General features: G+C 40.6%; 2 protein-coding genes across 2 annotated transcripts; both read right to left on the minus strand.

Annotated features, from left to right (window-relative positions):
• Window positions 1–554: 554 nt before the first annotated feature.
• LOC308315027 (serine hydroxymethyltransferase, mitochondrial-like) lies at window positions 555–8,935 on the minus strand (the record flags this gene model as incomplete). Its single annotated transcript, XM_080762851.1, has 11 exons — window positions 555–970; window positions 2,107–2,214; window positions 2,528–2,683; window positions 3,221–3,320; window positions 3,725–3,887; window positions 4,335–4,474; window positions 4,999–5,121; window positions 5,228–5,309; window positions 5,449–5,649; window positions 6,854–6,933; window positions 8,789–8,935. The coding sequence occupies 11 exons, from the start codon at window positions 8,933–8,935 to the stop codon at window positions 843–845; spliced, it is 1,428 nt and encodes a 475-aa protein (XP_080618977.1). The 3' UTR covers window positions 555–842.
• Window positions 8,936–11,663: 2,728 nt separating this feature from the next.
• On the minus strand, window positions 11,664–12,449 carry LOC308315028 (neurexophilin-4-like; the record flags this gene model as incomplete). Its single annotated transcript, XM_080762852.1, has 1 exon — window positions 11,664–12,449. The coding sequence occupies one exon, from the start codon at window positions 12,447–12,449 to the stop codon at window positions 11,664–11,666; it is 786 nt and encodes a 261-aa protein (XP_080618978.1).
• Between the last annotated feature and the right edge of the window lie 7,767 nt (window positions 12,450–20,216).

Genomic DNA, 20,216 nt, shown 5'->3' on the forward strand with positions numbered 1-20,216 from the left:
TTAATGTAGGTTTTATTTGTAAGATTGCTGTTTTGAGGCGACATGTAAATGAATATACATACTTTCCTGTTCATATGATTATTTATTGAAACAGACATGGGGAGAGGGAAGAAAGGACAGTGTATTCCCAGGATCAACAGAACATGAACAGGCGTTGTTCCATGGGTGATATCAGCTCACTACACTCTCTGGATCAGGGGCGTGCAGAGAGTGTTAGAGGGGTAGGGGCTGAAATCCAGTAGGCTAAGAGGGCACTTTTGGACAAAAATAGCGAAAATAGCAGATCTACAAGCTCACAACGCGCCGCCCTGCGACTCGTTGAGAGCTTAATGTAGATCAGCTATTTTCGGGGCGCAACCCAGCACTCTTTAGCTAGTGGAGATGCGGTGTAACGACATGGATTTCTAAACAAATTTGTTCAAAGCAAAATACTGTGTTCAAGTTCAGGAGACTTCTGGAAAAAAAGCAATTCTCCTATAGAATGCTGGCATGGAAACGTGTGGCATTTGCATTTCTTTCACCATGTAGTAAATGCTGAATTCGTGGTGTGGAGAGGGCAGTTGTTTTTACAGACGGGTAAAAGGGCAGGGGCTGAAGCCCCCTTTGATGTCTATGTGTGCACATCCCTGACTCTCTGGATGCAGTTTCAGCCTAATTAATTCTGTAGTGCTATTAAACCACAGCTGTGCAACGTGTCAGTGGTCAGTGAATCCAGGCATGGGGAAGGGCCTGTCAGTGGTCAGTGAATCCAGGCATGGGGAAGGGCCTGTCAGTGGTCAGTGAACCAGGCATGGGGAAGGGCCTGTCAGTGGTCAGTGAATCCAGGCATGGGGAAGGGCCTGTCAGTGGTCAGTGAATCCAGGCATGGGGAAGGGCCTGGCAAATGTCTCCACCCGCTGGCGGAGGTCTGACATGCGCGATGCTGTGTCTGAGTCCTCCAAAAGGAAGGATTTGAAGCTCGTCAAGTTGCCTAAAAAGGAAGGAGACGGGTGAATAGAAGCAGTTAAAGATGTTGGGTTACAAAGTAATAATGCCTTATGGTTAATATCTTACAGATTCTATCCTGGTGGGTCTATATTCTTTTCATCTATTTAATCATTAGCTCTATAATAAATGTAGGATAGGCCTATTATGTTGTTATCCATCTCTCCCATATGCTTTATTTTATAATTGTTTTGTTCCTGTGGACAAATAAATACTATTTGAAAAAATGGTTGTATAATATGATTGTGGATGTCCTTAAATAAAGAATAAGAAAAAAACACCATTACAAATAGAAATAGATCTATAAAAAATAATAATAATAAAAAATCTGTTATCATGAGGAATGGGGGATGTGAATATTAGTGAATTGATGTTTCGTCATCACAAATTTTAAAAGTCATAATGTAGGTATTGTCTTCTATTGGCATATTTCTTGCGCTCCTCCCATCCTCCTATTTATTTTTTTGCACATTTGTTGATGCACATTTCAGTTTCACAAAGCATGAGTAATAGGTAATGATGTCCAACATTCTTTAAATGATTTCATTATTGAGATGGACAGTAAGTGAAGCTGAGAGGTGCTGTAGTAAAGACCACACAGGTGAAGCGAAGAGAAGGGTGTATCCATTTAATTATAGCCAAGGGGACATAGGGTGCAGTCACACTTAACTCTGATTCTGAATGTGGCAGATAACCACTCGTGTGACTGCACCCTCATACATAATTTAGTTTTTCAAATATATTCAATTAAAGAAAACTTGTCATCCCTTCTTATATACCAGTCTGTGTCCCATCACTTACTTTGACATGCAAATGGTAAATGGTGCATTTATATAGCGCCTTTATCCAAGGCGCTTTACATATAGATTGTGCATTACATTCACCCATTCACACACACATTCATATACAGATGGCAGCGGAAACCATGCAAGGCACCACCCAGCACATCAGGAACAATCAGGGGTTCAGTGTTTTGCTCAAGGACACTTTGACATTAACTCTGGGGGAGCCCGGGTTCGAACTGGCAACCTTGCGGTTGCCATCCAGCCACTCTACCCCTGACCCACCGCATTGACATTGACATACACTATACAGATATATCAAAAATAAATTATTTCTCACCAGTCTTCTTTTTCACATCCAGAGCAATGTGAATCGCCTCATCAATAAAGTCCACAACTTTCTCAAAATCTGCCTCCTTGAACTGCCTGGAGGTCAGAGCTGGGGCTCCTGTAACAGGGAGACAGAGATAGATGGATATCTATATAAGGCATAAAAAGATTAAAACACAGAAAGAACTAAGCAGAGATAACCATTCAATAGTCATTCATAGCCAGTCAATGAACATTAACTAGGAGAGAGAAGCCCAGACAGTCATACTGTAAAACAGACAGACAGGCAGGCAGGCAGGCAGGCAGGCAGGCAGGCAGGCAGGCAGGCAGGCAGACAGACAGGCAGGCAGTGATGTCTTCCACTGTGTCCTATCCTCTTCTTGAAGTTCTTCCCCAAAAGCCAAATAGTCATATAAAGTAAATTTGAATACCCAGCCTGAGTCCTCCAGGAGTGAGTGCACTCTTGTCCCCAGGGCAGGTGTTTTTGTTGCATGAGATAGATGCCATCTCCAGGGTCCTCTCCGCTCGAGCTCCATCCATACCACGTGGTCTGAGGTCAACTAAGACAAGGTGGTTGTCTGTTCCACCTGGGAGATGAGAGAAGGATTACATAATATACTCTAGTCGGGTCATGACTTTCTGTGTTGGTTCTGTGTAAAACGAACATCATGGAATCATACAGAAATATCAAAAAGGATCAGTCATATATAACATTGATTAAAAGTGATTATGATGCAAAGCCTCTGCAAGCCTGTGGAACTAGTTCAGGCAGACAACTCAATCTCTTTGCTGCTGCTGTGCTGTACCATCATGCTGCAATCTTGTTGTGCTGCTGCTGCATGTGCTTTGCTCCATGAAGTTTTCTTTTGCGCTCCCACCACAATCTGTGGGCTCTATATCTATGTGATTCCCTTAAAGGGGTCTTGCAATTTCATTCCCTGTAATATCTACATATTTGTCAGATTAATTATTGTCATGCTTAAAGCCAGGGATAAATTATGTACTGTATGAATTGACAGAGCTTTGATGCCAAAATACCGTATGATAGATGCATGCTCAATACATACTTAAATTATTTCAATCCAAGAGCTGTATGACTGAAGTCCCATGAACCCTTTGTATACCTGACACCAAGGTGTAGCCTTTCTTTAGCAGGGCCCCAGCCATCGCCTTTGAGTTCAGCAGCACCTGATTAATGTACTGTTTGAACATGGGGGCGGTAGCCTGCGAATAGAAATGGAGATGGGACAATGATGAGTGAAAAGACACATGGAAATTAATTAGTGTGGTTGCATCTCATTGCAAAAATTTGAAATTACAGCCTTTGGTGATCTAAATAGGATTTTTTCACAGAGCAGACACTGACATGTAAACACATGTAAATAATGTTAAGTGGGCGTGTTTCATGTAGGTATTTCTTTGTACCGCTGTCCATGGAGGTACACCAATACACCTAAATTAATCTCACCCACAATTACTGTAAAGTTACGGTATAACCTTTAGCTACATTTACGTGTCAAAATGTCTGCTGTGAAGAGAGTCCATTTAACTTAACAGTCCACCTCTTCCTCACATTCTATAGGCTATTCAGTGTGTGGAGGCTGAAACAACACAACAGGATTCTTAACCTGTTTGAGGGCAACAGCCACCCCAGCAATGGCATGGTTGTGAGGTCCTCCTTGCAGAGATGGGAAAACAGCAAAGTTGACCCTGTTCTCAAGGTCATAGGTCACCTGATGACCTTTCTTATCCACAGACCTCACGCCCTTTCTGTAGAATATCAAACCAGCCCTGCAATACAGGTATCACAACATAATCATACCATCTTCATGTATGTATGTATCTGCCATATTATACTGTATGACTTTGAATAAATCACAAATCACTGTTCTTTGAGAATTATGGTATTGGTATTATACCCCCAAATTCTTCCTAGACTCAAATGTATGCTTTTTTCTGCCTTTGTTGTAGTGTTTGGTTTCCATAAGATGTTTCAGGTATATTAGGCATTTTAGTTTTGTATATTAAATTAAATTATTTTATGTTTCTTATCAGCAATATCGTCTTAATTTAACTCAAAGTTTAGTATTCAAATGGAACCAAATTGACCAATGCAGGTCCATTTTGTTCCAATTGTACACTCTTCAGAGTCAAATTAATTAACACTGGGATTTGACTGTGTTATTATAGCACAATGCTTGTAACCAACTTGAAGCCCAAAGAGATGATAGCCCGCACCTGGCTCCACGCAAAGTCTTGTGGGTAGTGGAGGTCACAAGGTCAGCATGCTCAAAAGGAGAAGGAACAGCCCCAGTGGCCACCAGGCCACTGATATGAGCCATATCTGCTAGGAGGTAGGCATTGATCTCCACACACAGCTAACACAGTTCACAAACATAACCAATAGGATTCTTCTTTATATTACTATTGACTTCAATATGTACGCATTTAATAAATGTATTTGTTTATTTAAATGAATGGCGTGACCTTGCTAAATATTCAGTGTAATCAGTTAGAGGTTGGATGGTTACTATGGCTACCATTAGTGCGTGATGGCTAGCAGGTGTGCAATGGGAGAAGCCACACAGTTTTCGACCGTGCCATTATGCTGTGTGTTGCTGCAGCATTCAATGTAATATTATGTGAGTTTCACATTTGTCTGAATGGCTTCATGTGAATAAAAGGATTGACATTTCCAAAAAGATACAACAACTCAGTTGCCCCTTGCTGTAGGACCTAAAGGTGAGGTTCTACATTACTGTTACTATTTTACTTTTACTTACCCCTTTCGGAACCCTCGGTTAAGCTTTTCTGAAGTTTTGACATCGTTTAACCTTAACCTTTTATTTCTATTCTAAAGTTGTAAGACATATTTGTGTGACAACAAGTAGGCCTACTGTACCTTCTTCATGCGAGCATAGTCAAGGAGGCGGGCGTAAGCACTGGTTCCTGCTATGATCAGTTTTGGTCTGAAGAGACGGGCTGTCTTCTCCAACTGGTCATAGTCTATCTGACCTGTCTTAGGCTACAACACAATACAGGAGGACATTTCATTCATTAAAAGCATAAATTGCAGAGGGATCAAAACACAGTCATCATCAGCTTTTACTTCTATTTCCCAAAATACTCACATTAACTTTGTAGGGCATCGATTCAAAGTAGATGGAGGTGGCTGAGATTCTCTTAACATCAGTCATGTAGCCATGAGTTAGGCTGAAATGTGAAAAAGCTGTAGGCATTTACAGTAGATAACACTAGAAATATGTCACTCGACACTATATTAACAAGAGCGTGTGACTAAATAATAAATTCATTGGATCCGTCATTTTGTGAAAAAGAACAGTCAACTCACTGTCCCCCATCAGGCAGATCCAGACCCATGATGCGGTCGTGGGGCTGCAGTACAGAGGTATAGGCTGCAAAGTTAGCCGGTGAGCCGGAGTAGGGCTGTACGTTGACCCCCCACAGGACCGGGTCCAAACTGAAGGCAGCCAAGGCCCGTTTTTGGCACAACAACTCAATCTGGTCCACAACCTCAGCACCGCCATAGTACCTGAGGACAGAGAAAAGCTTTGAATGCAGTAGTATACATTTTGGGTTATGTTTTGCCATTTGAACATGATTGAAGGAATTTGTCTTAGTAAGATCAGTTCACAAACAGTAAAACCGTTCAACCATAAAGCACACAATGAAACAGATAGGTACTATAATATCCAACCGACATAATAATCATAAAAGTATAAAACATATGTTACATCCAATGACTAAATAAAGTGCTTCAAGTGCTTTTAAAAATATCTCCCATGTTGCACAACTAACGCTGTTGGAGTATTTCAAGATACAGTATGTGCCATTGTAGAAACAAGATGTTATTTTCTTACTGCTTCAGTCTTTTGTGAGAAGAAAGAAAATTATAAGATTATGTGGGTGCTAGTTTTTTTTTATTACATTCAATTCGCTGGAAGTTTTAGGGTTTAGGGTGCCCTCTATTCAGGGACACCTGACAATAACCACGAGATCACTAATGCATATTATCCCAAAAGACTATGACAGTGTGCGAACGCCGAACAGTGTGCCTCATCTTTTCTTTTCTTTTCTTTTCTTTTCAAGAGGGATGAAGGATTTGATTGATTGATTGATTGAATACTTTATTGAAAATATATTTCAAAAGGATAAATTCACAAGAAAGCTGTTAGGCTTGTTTCCATTGTGGAAAGAGATTGGAATATGAGAGGGGTGAGGGGATGAAATGTCTTTGAAAAACTAAATGATGTACATCACAGTCACATCGAACTTTGATTCTGCCTATGTGGCAGATTCTACCAATGTTTTTCAATGTGAACAGAGCGTGTTTTTCAAAAATTTGCGGAAATCCGTGAATGGGTCATGAGGCATGAGTCATGACCAATAAAAATGTGTCTGCGACTGAAAAATGTATCCCTACTAGAGTTCTCATCGGGCCCGAAAATTAAGGCCCGGCCCTAACTGGGCCCAACTAATTATCATAGATTTTAGGACCGACCCGGCCCTAAAACGTCGGATCGGGTCGGGCCTGGTCAGGTTTGTGCAGAATTTGAGAACTTGAAACGCCAGTCAGCACCATCTTCATAATAGATAAATACACAAACAGACAGAACAGAACTATTATTTTTATTATTATAAAAACATTTTAGGCCCGGCCCTAAAACGTCGGGTCGGGCCTGGTCGGGTTCGGGGCAGAGTTTGAGAACTCTAATCCGATTCCCGACCCACTGTACCTTTGTCCAGGGTACCCTTCAGAGTACTTGTTGTTCAGACAGGAGCCTTGGGCCTCCAGAGCAGCACGGCTGCAGAAGTTCTGGCAAAATAAACAGACATTTACATTATCCAGAGATCTATACCAGTGATTTTAAACCATTTTGATACCAGGCCCACTATTTATTCTGAATTTCTTTAGTTTTTGTCCACAATTCCATGCTGTATTTAGGAGAGATGACAGGCAAACGTTGAAAATAACAATTCTTCTACATTTTCTAATTGTGTAGATTCTTGAAAATTGTATAATTCGGATTTTGACAATAATTTAATTCCATTTGGTTACCAGCTCTCCATCATTTAGCTGGGGACCACTGGTTGAAAACCACTGATCTATACAGTTACTAATGCAGAGGCTAAATACAATCTAGCTTGATGAAAGTCAGGATTTCTAAAAGAGCGTTCTAATGCAAAAGAAAACCCCAAAGATAATCATTCAACACAGTCATGAATCACTGATGGTGAGAATATCATCTCCATTGTTCTCCAAAGATTATCGCAAAGCACCCACTGACAAATGAGTGATGTAAAGAGTGTAAATTATATTGTTGTAAATATTATAAACTGCATAACATCTGTGGTAGGGAGGATACTGGCTCGGTAGTGAAAATGCGGTAAATGTGGAAAATTACAGGAGAGGAATCTCTCTGAATGCTGAATTCTGAAATGGGTTCAGCCCTAAGTCAAGTTTCACAAAGACGCTTGAGAGTCAAGAGAGGGAGATGAAACTCAATGGAAATTGAATATAATAAGCTCATTATCCTTATCTGTTCTGTCTCTCTATTCTCCTCATATGATTTTTTCTTTTTTTTCTTTCACCCTAATGTCTGTCTTTCTTTCTTTCTTTCTTTCTTTGTGTCCTCCTGTAACCTTCTTATCTTACCTGTCTCATGTCATCCTTCTAAACCTGTCAGCCATCAGGGATCCCTCAATCACTTAAGGGACTTCAACGTGTCCAGTCCACCTATTTTGGAATGGGAATATTTCTCTCTTGACTTTTTCTCTCTCTCTCCACCTCTCATGACACAAAACTCTCTGTGACCCCCTCTCTTGCTGACTCTAGTCATGAAATTCTTTATTCTTTACTTCACTGTCTGATTCTAAATTCCCTCTGACTTTCACACTTTCTGCCTATCATTCTGTCACTACCTTTCTTTACAATGTGACTAAACTCTGAGTCTGACTAACTCTCGCTGACACTGTCCCTTTCTTAAACACAATTTTGTTATTTATTGCAATATAATGGTTGTACCTTGTGCAGCAGGGAGACTATTTCCTGTCTGGATCTACAGCTGGTATCGCTCTATAGCACCCCCCCCTCTCTCTTTCAAAATGTTGGCTTTATTGGCATGAGAAAAAATACGTTTACATTGCCACAGCAAAAGTGGAACAATACAATCAAAATGGATGTACAATTAAAAGGGAAAAAAATATTTGTAACCAGAAATCTATCTTACAAATAGAATTGTGAGGACTGCGGATGTAAATGAGCTAAATTAGCTTTGCTAAATCCGGTTTATTTCCAAATTTTACATCGATATGTATTATTCATTAATATGCGTCCTGTCTAAATAAACAAAGTATAGCATAAAGAAAAACATAAGAATTGTGCATTCGCATAAATAGTTATATACATCCATATAGGATAGGTTAGTTTGGGATAAACTTTTGAAACAATTGGCAGCAATATTTAAATGTTTTGCATTCACTTGGTATAAAACCTTAACAATATAGCAGCAGATTTTTCAAATTATTTAAAATTGTGAAAGGCCAATGTTGTCTGTCTCTCTCTGTTTTGGCTAAGTCGTGCACTTGTAAAATATGTTTTTAATCCTTTCCTGGTGAAATAACGGTTATATTATACACACATACAATAATTTCCTTTTATAGTAACCCACCTCAGACGCAATGAGCTCCAGTCCCCGACACTGTCTGTCCTTCTCTTGCTGTAGAAGACTCCACATCTCTGGATCCTCTTGAGCCAGGCTCTCCTGTCCTGTCCACTGCCTGCCACCGGCTAGGAATCGCCTAGGCATCTGCACCATGACTTGGCCCTCTTGCCCTGCACATGCTGGGGCTCTGAGCCAGAGGGGCTGTGTGGTGAAGAGAAGAGCGGTAAGTAGGACAAGAATGTGAACTGTGGAATCATAAGTCAGCAGCCAAACCCATTAGTTAAGCCTGATGTTTTCTTTTATATTGTTTTCTGACATAAAGTTTAGTATATTGCTGTGCCTAAAGAAGGCTCAGTTTCAAGCACTGATCAAATAAATATGTATGTGCTTCTAGCGTCTAACAGCATTATACTTTCAAGATGCTATCTTCATGAAAAGTACAATCCTCTAACTACTGAATAACACGGTCATCATAATTTGCAGCAAATATTGGATCTAAGGGGGAAAAGAATAATAATAGTTTGAAGTTATAAACTATGAAGCTACTGTAAAATAAAACTGGGGGAACAGAATCTATAATGTGAGCCAGGCTATCTGGCAGTGATACAGAGACATCAAGGAAATGTTTGAAGGCTAGATTGTAGCTGCATGATAGTTACATACGTTTAATAGAAACTCATTTTCAAGCCTTATCATATACACCAACAAATCTCTTGGGACTAAATGCAGCTGTGTAAACTGACAAATAGATGAACACAGTTAGTTTCACAATTGACCGTGAGTAAAACTCATGCAAAATGCAGCTGTAGGCTAGTCTAAAACCCAGGATATGATGAAATTGTTGGGTCAGCCAAAGAAAAACGGCACAATAAAGCTTCTGACTGGGTGATTCACTCAACCAAAGTCACTTAAGGTAACAAGTCGATATTTCATAAATCTTTAACCTGCAACACCAATCATTAACTAGGAGGGGGGATCGTCCCCTGAAATGAACTCCTTTTAACTATTATTGTCCTTCGTCCCACATGGACTGCGCACTCTCTTTGCATGGTTTACTCATGGTACTTTCTGTCGATTTGGATAAAATATACTTATTTGGAATATGTTATCTGATGTGAATCTTTGAGAAATACCAATGAAGCAGGCAATTGTCAATTCATTTAACCTCTTCAATCAGCTGGCATTACTAGGCAACTGTGGGTATAAGTTTATTATTAAAGCACTTGAACCCTAGCATTCTGGGGCTAGAGATTCAGAGAGAATAGCGGGCCTATGTACAAGTTAAAAACATTGAGCTTCTCACTTGTAACATTTGTGAGCTTGTCAGTCAGCTATTTGTCAGTTTGGTGTAGTAGATGGAATTACTCAAGGATCTAGAAGCGTCCTGGGGAGACTCCGGTCAACAATATATATACGGTTTACGTGGTTAAAATGGTTTAGCTTTTGTGGATGAAGACTACTGTAAGTTAAATTAACGAATAAGAACATTCAGATAATGGCATATCTGCAAACTCTGCAAACTTTAAGAAGCCTGGCTTTATTTGTACAAAATTCTAAAATGGATAATTGAGCAAACAAGCATATAATATACTCACCCGTAATATTCTCTGTAGTGATTGAGAAAGCATGCTTAGGACTGTGGATTGCTGCAATCTGACAGAACTTTTAAAGGCAAGTAGGGGTGAAAGTGAAATCAGTGTTGGACAGGAGCCAGCGACATGCGTACCACATCTTTGGCTGACACATAGCTATAATAAATCAGCTGTTATGTCTTATCACTTTGTTTAATGTCATCCTTTGTGAGGACAATTATCATGAACTAATGTTTTCAATATGGCATGATTGCAAAAACAATTTTGTTTTCAGTAATAACTTCAAAGATATATCTTTTAATATGGATTTGGTTTAAATTAATTGGTATAATGAAATGTACATAATGAATTTATTTGACTACATAAATGTAACTATTTTATGCCATCTGTCACTTCACACATCATTTACAGTTATAGGATACAATACAGTTATGTACAGTTTATCAATTTTAAGCTTTGTTCCAAAATCTTGAATAGAACAATTCTGTCAATACATAATGATACATGATACAAGGATTTTTAGGATTTTTTTCCCCTTCTTAAATTTCACCCGGTGCCAATTGCCTAAACTGTAATCCTGGGCGCTACTCTCCCACTGCCAACCTGGGGGAGCCCTGACAGGGGGACTTTCCTCGGTAGGAATACGTGGAAGGAACCCATTATTCCAACTAGTTCCTTTCCCCTCCATCAGGCGGGAGGCATATAGAGACCAGGATTACTGCATGTTTTTGTGAGGCTATACCCTAGGGGACACGGGGAGAACATACAAACTCCACATATAAGGCCCTTTTGCCAACCCCACTTGTAGGGTATGGGCACTGATGACGTGGAGAAGAGAGCACGCCCCCAGTGCCCACAGTGTCCCTGGCGGGAATCGATATCATCAGTATATGCCCACATATGGGCGTATACTGATGACAGTTTAGATTAGTGGCATTTTGTTTTAAGAGTGCATGTCAACACTCACATCATAATCCCAATATCTCAAAATCATTCATATATATATATATATATATATATATATATATATATATATATATATATATATATATATATATTATACATGGCTGGTAAAATGAATGAACACATCATTTAAGGATTCTATAGCAACAGACAATCTAATTATCGTTATATCGTCTTAATTCTTTCTCTTTCTGGAAACGATGAAAAACGATGGAGCTTGCACAAAAACAAATGTCACCCACTGTTTTACACCTGTAAACCTGTGGCGTGTAATAAAGACGAAATCTGATCTAATCTGGTCTTAAAAATCATCAAGACAGATTTTCTCAACCAAAGTGCTGTTGGTGGTGATCAGTCTGGAAGTGATGATCTGGACACACTTTCTGCACCAGCCTATAGTCAGTGCTGGTGAATGCAATGAAGATACAGATAACTTTGAAAGGTTTGGCACAGATCCAAGCTGCTTGGGACTGGGTGTTCTCTTCATAGCAGGTCTGACCTGGGTCGTACAGGCAGGGCTTGGTCTTCTTGGACCGGTTGGTCCTCTGGTATTCCACTCGACAGTTGAGCTCTGTCATCTCTTGCTGCTGCTGCTTGTACTGTTCCAGAACAGAGCCAGGAGTAGGTGACTGAGGGTGGTTCTGGAACTGGAACTCTGAACCTATGGGGCCATTGGCGTAGTGTGTGTTCTGGGCCTCAGGTTCCAGAACCTCCCACCCGACAGCCTTGGATGGTGGCACAATGCTGACTGATATGTTCCCCAGTCGGGATGAGTTGTGGCGGAAGTAGACACTGAATGTACCATTGATGTGATCCACAATTTTCCCTGTCACCAGCAGGCTGAACTTCAGCGTTTTCACATTGAAGTAAAAATCCCCCCAGCCCAGTATCTTTTTGGGTTTTGACAAGGTTTTGGCTGGAGGCTTGGTCTTTGGTGCAGAGCGGTACAAGTACTGATCCAGGGCTTGTGAGAAGTTCTGGTTCCAGCCGTAAGGGCTGACTGGACTGTGACTTGTTGCTTTGGGCTTGGTGGAGATAATCTGTAAATCCTTAGAGAGATTCTTCACCTTCAGTGCAGCTCCCGTGGTCTCTCGTCTTCCTCGTCGCTCCATTATAAGTTCATGAGGAGGGCTCTGAGGATTATGTGAACTTGGGTTCCGATATGTGTGTTTGGTTTCCTCTTGCACCTGCAAAGAACATGATATGAATGAAGGGCAAGTTTTATTTTTATAGATTTATTTTCTTACTTTTTAAGGCTTTGTCATTCACACCTGACGTTTACATAATCAAGTAGTTCAAAAGATCACCATCCTTTTTTAGGATATCTTATTTATTCTTGAAATCAGTCATTTTCACGGTGAGGAAGGCTTTGATCCAAAATGTTCTTTGGCACTGGTCGAAAGTAACTGAGTATAAACTTAAAGGAGCATTCAGTGATTTGGGTGATTTGGAAAAACCCCGGTCAATTTTGAGGTATTTGTACTTGAATATGTCAGTACTTTGACTTCTATTCCACGACATTTCAGAGGCAAATATTGTACTTTTAATCCACTACAATTATTTGATAGCTTTATTTACTATAGTTACTTTGTAGATTTAGATTATTAATACAAAACATACATTAACCACTTCAGCCCTACATACATTTCGGCCATTGGAAAATAGCCGATCTACAAGATCAAAATGCATGTGATGCATTGTGAGCTTGTAGATCTTTTTTTTTTCAAAAAATATGTATACATCGGAAAACTTAAAATGGGACATTCTTCACCGTGAGTTTCTTTCTACTTTTGGTACTTTAAGTATATTGTGATGCCAATACTTTTACTCAAGTACATTTCAATTCCGTACTTTTACTTGTAACGGAGTATTTCTATATAGGCCTATTAGAGTATTGATACTTTAACTTTTTCTTTTGGATTTTATGACCATTTTTTTAATGGCACTCAAATTGTCCACTGTGGAAAACCTTACCCATCATCAGTAGGCTACAGTTGAACAAACTGTATAGGTCTCATATCTGCTTTGTGCTTTAGGCCGTATAGCAGCAGAAGGTGAAGAAGTATGGGGAAGTAAGATTGAACTTCCTGATGTCACAAAGGTATATTTAATCTAGTTGGAGTTGTACGCATGACATTGACAGACGACAGTCCATCGAATGAACCCCAGGCGTCTGTACTGAACGACCCCAAATGAAGGACAGTTTCACTATAGCTATGTTATGAGATAAAAGTTAATCGATTTAATTAATTATGTTTTTGTGTTTGCAGCACTGTGGGATGAGAAAAGTGACTTAGAAATGATCGCGATCAATAGGTCAGCTCCTTCAGGCAAGGACCAATGAGGAGCGTGCACACACACACACACGCACACGCACACACACAAATGACATTCATATTCCCATGCCATTCATGTTCCCATAATCAAATTTGTATTTGTCCCCTTTCTGTCCCATCTCACTGCTTTTCAGTCTTTTTTTTGGGGGGGGGGGGGGGGGGGGGGTAGGACCCATGCATTTATTTATTGTTGATACAATATTGATACAATATTATACTCTGTATGAGATATTCACTATAAAGAGGTAATTGAAAGACACATGTTGAGGATGATGATGCAATGCTGTGAAAACACCCCAAAAATAGGCTACTACAATAATAATAATAATAATAATAATAATAACAATAATACAATTGAGATGTAGAGGCAACGCCTTACTTAGTCTGTCCCCTTGAATATTAAATTAATTTCTACATAATTAATTGTCATTTCACTTAGTCAGCTGATTTCGAGGAAATGGAAAGCTTTGCTAATATTTTGTGAACTCTGTGCTGCATTTGGGCATTGTTCTTTGCCTCGGGCTGTGTTGGTCCCACAGGGAGTAATTGGATAGATTATGTGCATGATATATGAACAGTAAGTGGGTTTTTTTTGTAATGTATCACCATAATGTGCTGATCCCCAAACTGTCCACAAAGTAGAAGTGTTTATCGTTAGTTTATTCTTTGTGGAAAAACAAAACCTCTCTTTAAATAACACATCTGTTGTGAGTCGTGATCAGTCCATCAGAAGAGATCAGAAAGGCAGCTGTGAGACTGAGGTGGATATTTGATGATACTGTATGGCTTCTTATTGGTTGTGCTTTTCTGTGACTCTCCTATCAATCAGGGAATCCTGAAACTCAGTGCACAGTTGGTGTTGGGTTGGGGCAGTGACATATTCAGATTCTGCAAGAATAATGTTTGTTTTTTTACAACAATTGAGACACACATTGTTTGGGTCAAAACAAGGGGTGTCACTCAAGATTCATGGAGATGGATGGATTGAAATATCTTTCTCTCTCTCTGCATAACTATATACATAGCCCAGTCTGAGGAGTGGGAGGCAGAGTTAACCTCCCACTGATTTTTTTTTTTTTTTTAAGTAAACAACTCAGAGGGTATCATTATTTCCAAACCAACACGTGGGCTCCACAGCGTCCTCCCTGTCATGCCATCCTCACCGCCATCCTCTCCCCTTTCTGTAACCATGGCGAGGTGAGCTCCAGCTGTGCCTATTGTTATGAACCTCATCTCCAGCTATATGAGCTGTTCTCACCTGCTCTAATTGGACCCTGCTGTGTGAGAGTCGTGTCACTGGCTCCATGTCAAGATGCCAACACAGTGTCTGTAACTGAGCAACAGTGGATGAGTGCCGTGCGCATGCATGCACGCACGCGCATACGCACAACACACCACCTGTGCAAAACAAAAAAAAGACAGGACAAACTCCAGCAGTAATTATGTGTTTAAAGGGGAAAGAGAGAGGAGCTAGATAGTGCATACATGGGGTGAAAAAAACCCAAATGTGACTGAGAAAGGCGTACGTTTTAGATTAATAGTCGTGCATTTTCTGCAGTGATGCAATGAATATGGAACTAAATAGCCAACCTTGAGTTAACCTAAAAACAGAATTGGAGTGGTCAGGTTAGCGTGATTTACGCTTATACCACATAGATATTAATTTAAAAATATATACTAATTGAACTAACTATGCTTATGGTAAAACAATATGATTTTTACAGAGTCATAAATATAGCTGGATGCAAGGAAATAAACAGCACAACATTTTTTTATTTACAAGTATTTTTCAAATGTTGTAGGCCTACATTTATGTAAAAGCCAAACCATTTCATGTAGTTTGAAGTACATAAAATAAAATGAAACTGGGGATGCTTGTCGTTATAGTGAGTTTGAATTGATTTTGAAGTTGGAGACTATAAGACCTGGCCAGTGCACTGAGTGCACCATGGTTAACTTAAGTTTGTTCCCAAAGCCATCAGGTTTATTAATGCCTTCCAACCTCACATAGTGGATATAAAGTATTTAACAGTAAACGAAATGTATGTGTGCACAAGATGGCTATGCTTAATTAATCTGGCTGTGACCACCTCTGCCCCCACCCCTCAACGCGCACGAACACACACACACACACACGCACACGCGCACACACGCGCACACACACACACACACACGCACACACACACACACACACACACACACACACACCGTTCATAGTTCTGCAAAACAATTATACAAAATAATTAAAGTCAAACCGTGTGCACACAGCACGGCGGAAACCTGCAAGGTCTATAGCCTTTATAGAACATCATCCCATGTAACCTAAATTAATTACCGGTAGGCTATCTTTAAAACGGACTTTAGTGGGATAATATTGGATGGACAGGATTAGCTCAAATGCCACCGGCCATATAGCCTAGTAAATACATGCCAGCAAAATATCAGTCCCACTCCCAGTCAACTATTAAAAATGGACTTCACTAATTATACACCATGATTATATAATAGCACTAAACAAATAAACCGTTTAATCAAGTGTTGAATTAGAGCGTCTCTTACCGTTGCTGCTGAAAGTAGCCACAAACAGGTAATGGCAAAGTTCAAACAAACCGCTCTCATGCCGCAGCAGCAATAACGCTCCATCAATAATGTCAAATTGCGAGGTTATCTGAAACTGAAAGCCAAAGGGAACGCAGATGCATTGAAACAAATCGCCGAAAATCACTTGAAAAGTAGAGGCGACATTCCGTGTGGTGTGTGAGTGACGACAAAGTCGACAATGACTCGATCAAGATCGCATGGCTCACCGAATTCTTAAATCTGGGCTCGCCCCCCCCCCAACCCGTTTTATACTGTCACTCTCCCTCCTTCTCCCTCATCACACGCACCCGTGCGCATGCATGTACACTCCCGCGTGCACACACGCACGCACACACGCGCGCGCGCACACACACACACACACACACACACACACACACACACACACACACACACACACACACACACACACACAGTCACACACACACACACAAGGTATTATCATCATCACCCCCCCCCCCAGCCCCAGCGATTTTTCTTAAAAAAAGGAGTTATGAATAAATAAATAAGAAATAGCTAGGCTAGCCTTGGGAAATTTCACTGAAATCAATCAAGGGAGAGTAGGCCAAAATACGAATTTCTCTATGGTGGTCATTCATAACATTTTAAATGATGACAGGCAGGCAGGCATGAGCATTCATATAAGAACAAAAAGACCCCCATATGATATGCCTGCTGTTAATAGCCTATATACACTATTCTGCATCCTTGTTCATTTTCACCACCTGCCTGCCCCTTATTATGACTCATCAAGCCGGGGGAAAGATCCCTCAGGCGGCCACAAATTGACAGCCCTCCCTGCTGTCCCCATACTTTATCCACGGGGATGCTGACACAAATGACAAGTGTTCTCTCCAGGAAATGTAAAATCACTGACAGGTTTGCCGAAATGCTGCCGCTAGCTTATAGCTTGCCTTGATCAGTGGATTTCCCCAACCGACAAATCGGCTATATACAAATCAAATAGACAAGTTGTCAAAGGCCTGCAAAGGCCTACGACATACGACACAAAACGACACAAAACTACGACATAAAATGCACAGTTATACCAATGATGTCAATAGGCACGTTCAAGACCTGCATGCTGTGAGTGCTTATAGGCATATTAGGCAGGAAGTGACACTCTGCCTTCAGATTCGAGTCATTCAGTTTTGTTTGACCTTGAACTTGATGCCAACATTGTTCCACCTCCCCTTTCCCCTGTTTTTAGTATTGTTAAACCGTATAGGAAATAAAATAAAATCTTAATTGGCTAATGTGGAGGTACTGGTCTGGAGGAGTAGCCTACTTGGAACAATTGTTGGCAAGAGAGACAAGTTTGGTGGAGTATGATCGGGAAATTGAAGGAGAATTGGAACTTGATCAACTGGATGAAGAAGTGAATAACTCACTGGAATACAGAATGCAATATGTGAGAGAAAGACGAGGATAAAACGCATTCTGAGGAGAAATGAGGAAGGAGAAATCGCATCCACGGCCTCGGGAAATACAGTGACAAGACAACAGTCCTTCAAACTGCCTAAACTGACCATGGAGAAGTTCACTGGAGATGTGAGTCATGGCAAGTCTGATAAATTCACATATTTAAAGTGGCACAGCGGGCATGTAGTGGCACAGCGGCTATGTAGTCGCGGGATTGGCTTTATCAGACCAGGATTATGACAATGCCATTAAAATGCTTACCAGTCGTTTTGGGCGCAAAGATCTAATAATGAATGCCCACATGAACAAACTGTTAAATCTGACTCCAGTTAAAAGGGCCACAGATGTGATTGCATTACGCAAACTTCATGATGCCAGGCATTGAGATATAGAAGCCTAGATTCAATGGGAGTTGTATCCGACACGCGTATGGAAACGTATTGTGCCCAATTCTCATGAAAATGATACCGGAGTAACCGGAGGAAGGGTTCACTCGTCAAACTGCATGGCGGTGATGAGGATGGTGATGGAAAGAACAATACGTTCAGTGTAAAAAACCTAATGTCATTTGCAAAAGAAGTGGAGAGCCGTGAGAGAACGGCCAATCTTACGCAAGGTCCAAGGAACGCATGACCCCCCAGAGAGAGAATCAAGAGAGCGCTCAGAGCGCAACTGGGAGAAAAGAACGGAAAAAAGGAAAACCTACAGCGGCGGCGCTTCCTCGACAGCTGCATTCCATGCTGCGAGTTTCAGAGATGATTCAAAATGCATATTCTGTAATGGTTATCACAAATCCAAGAACTGTACTGAACTGACTGTTGAACAAAGAAGAGAAACACTGAGGAAACAAGGCAGGTGTTTTGTATGTCTGGTAGGCAGGCATGTCGCGCGTAATTGTGCAGGGCATTCACTGTGAAGAGTGCGGGCGCAGACATCACAAAACTGTTTGCAATCAAACAGCCGTCAATCTGACAATAGTGCAGTGTTACTGCAGACAGCTACCATTTGGATAGATGCACCAACCCAAAGCCAAGTAGCCATGTGCCTATTAGATGGGGGTAGCACCCGCAGTTTCATTAAAGAGGATATTTCCAGAGCACTTAGTGCCAGTTATAGGTAAAGAAACGTTGAATATGTCTGTGTTTGGTTCCAAAACACCCCAGAGAATTACCTGCAGGAAAGTGAAGGCTCGTTTGAGAAATATTAAGAACAATCAAAGCATTGATGTCCATTTATTGGAAACACCCAAGTTGAGCTCTTCTATAAAAGCGCCAAACGGAAAGATAAGGAGGGACTTGGAAGCAAAAGGAATGCCCATAGCAGATGTACCCATCATAGGGATGGATGCAGTGGAATTAGGAGTCCTAATTGCTGGAGACCAATATTGGAAAATGGTCACAGGAAAAATGGAGAGACTGAATGAAGGACTAGTTGCACTGGAAAGTGTATTTGGATGGCTGGTGCAAGGAGAAGTCACCACGCTAATATCATATCTGAAGTTGTGGACATTGAAGTGATGCACATCAGGTCGGAGAGGAACAGGCACTGTCAGATCTGTTACGCACATGAAAGAAATGCATTCTGATAAGGAAGACATGGCAGTGTATCCCAAGCCGTGCATATCCGTGCATGCCTATTCCGAATATTCCCACTAGGCTGAGGAAGAAATGCCACTTGACAGTTTTCAAATCAGCCTCATGGTGGCGCTACAACAGGCCAAGTTGCGTCTCACACACACACACACACACACACACACACACACACACACACACACACACACACACACACACACACACACACACACACAAAACATTTTGCCAAACATCACACACTCTCCTATATCCTCCTGGTGGAGACCTGTGCCCAGAAGGGCACTTTTTCTAGTTAATTTCTGCATCTCTTATGGCCCATTTAACCATATAATGCATTTGGATGGCAACCAAAAAGGGTAAAAGGGGTGAGTCATCTTGTTACCATTGAGAATAACCACAACCTTCCAGGAATGTTAATCACCACTGTTAATCAGACATAAGTTTTTCAACTACGTAGTTGGCAGAGCAAGAGGACATGCATTTTTCCACTTTACAGTAGGTCATTTCGTAATTCTTTTTTTAACCACTAGATGACACTCAAGAACAATGAAATTTATCCAAAACGTCATTGGTCTTTAGTTTTATCAAGGCTGTACACTGGAGCAAAACTACCAGTAGGCTACTAATTTAGGTCATTTAAATAAATAAGTTAATTTAGTGAAAGTTAGACACAGTCTGATAAATTATTAGGGATGGACTTGAGTATGTTTGATCAGGAATGTGTCGTTTCTAGGGTGGCAATCTAATATCAGCTCAGAGCAAACTCTCAGGTCAAATACACAATATAAAGGGTCTCCAGATATCTTGTTCAATATCCCAATGAATAAAGTAACAAATGCTATGAATTGATATCATGACATGAACAAACTAATAGGCCTACATAATACAGCAATTCTAAGAAATGCACAAATCAGTGACTGGAAAATACCAA

The sequence above is a fragment of the Protomyctophum bolini genome, assembly GCF_963924005.1.
Source record: "Protomyctophum bolini genome assembly, chromosome: 5".
NCBI classification, from domain to species: Eukaryota; Metazoa; Chordata; class Actinopteri; order Myctophiformes; family Myctophidae; genus Protomyctophum; species Protomyctophum bolini.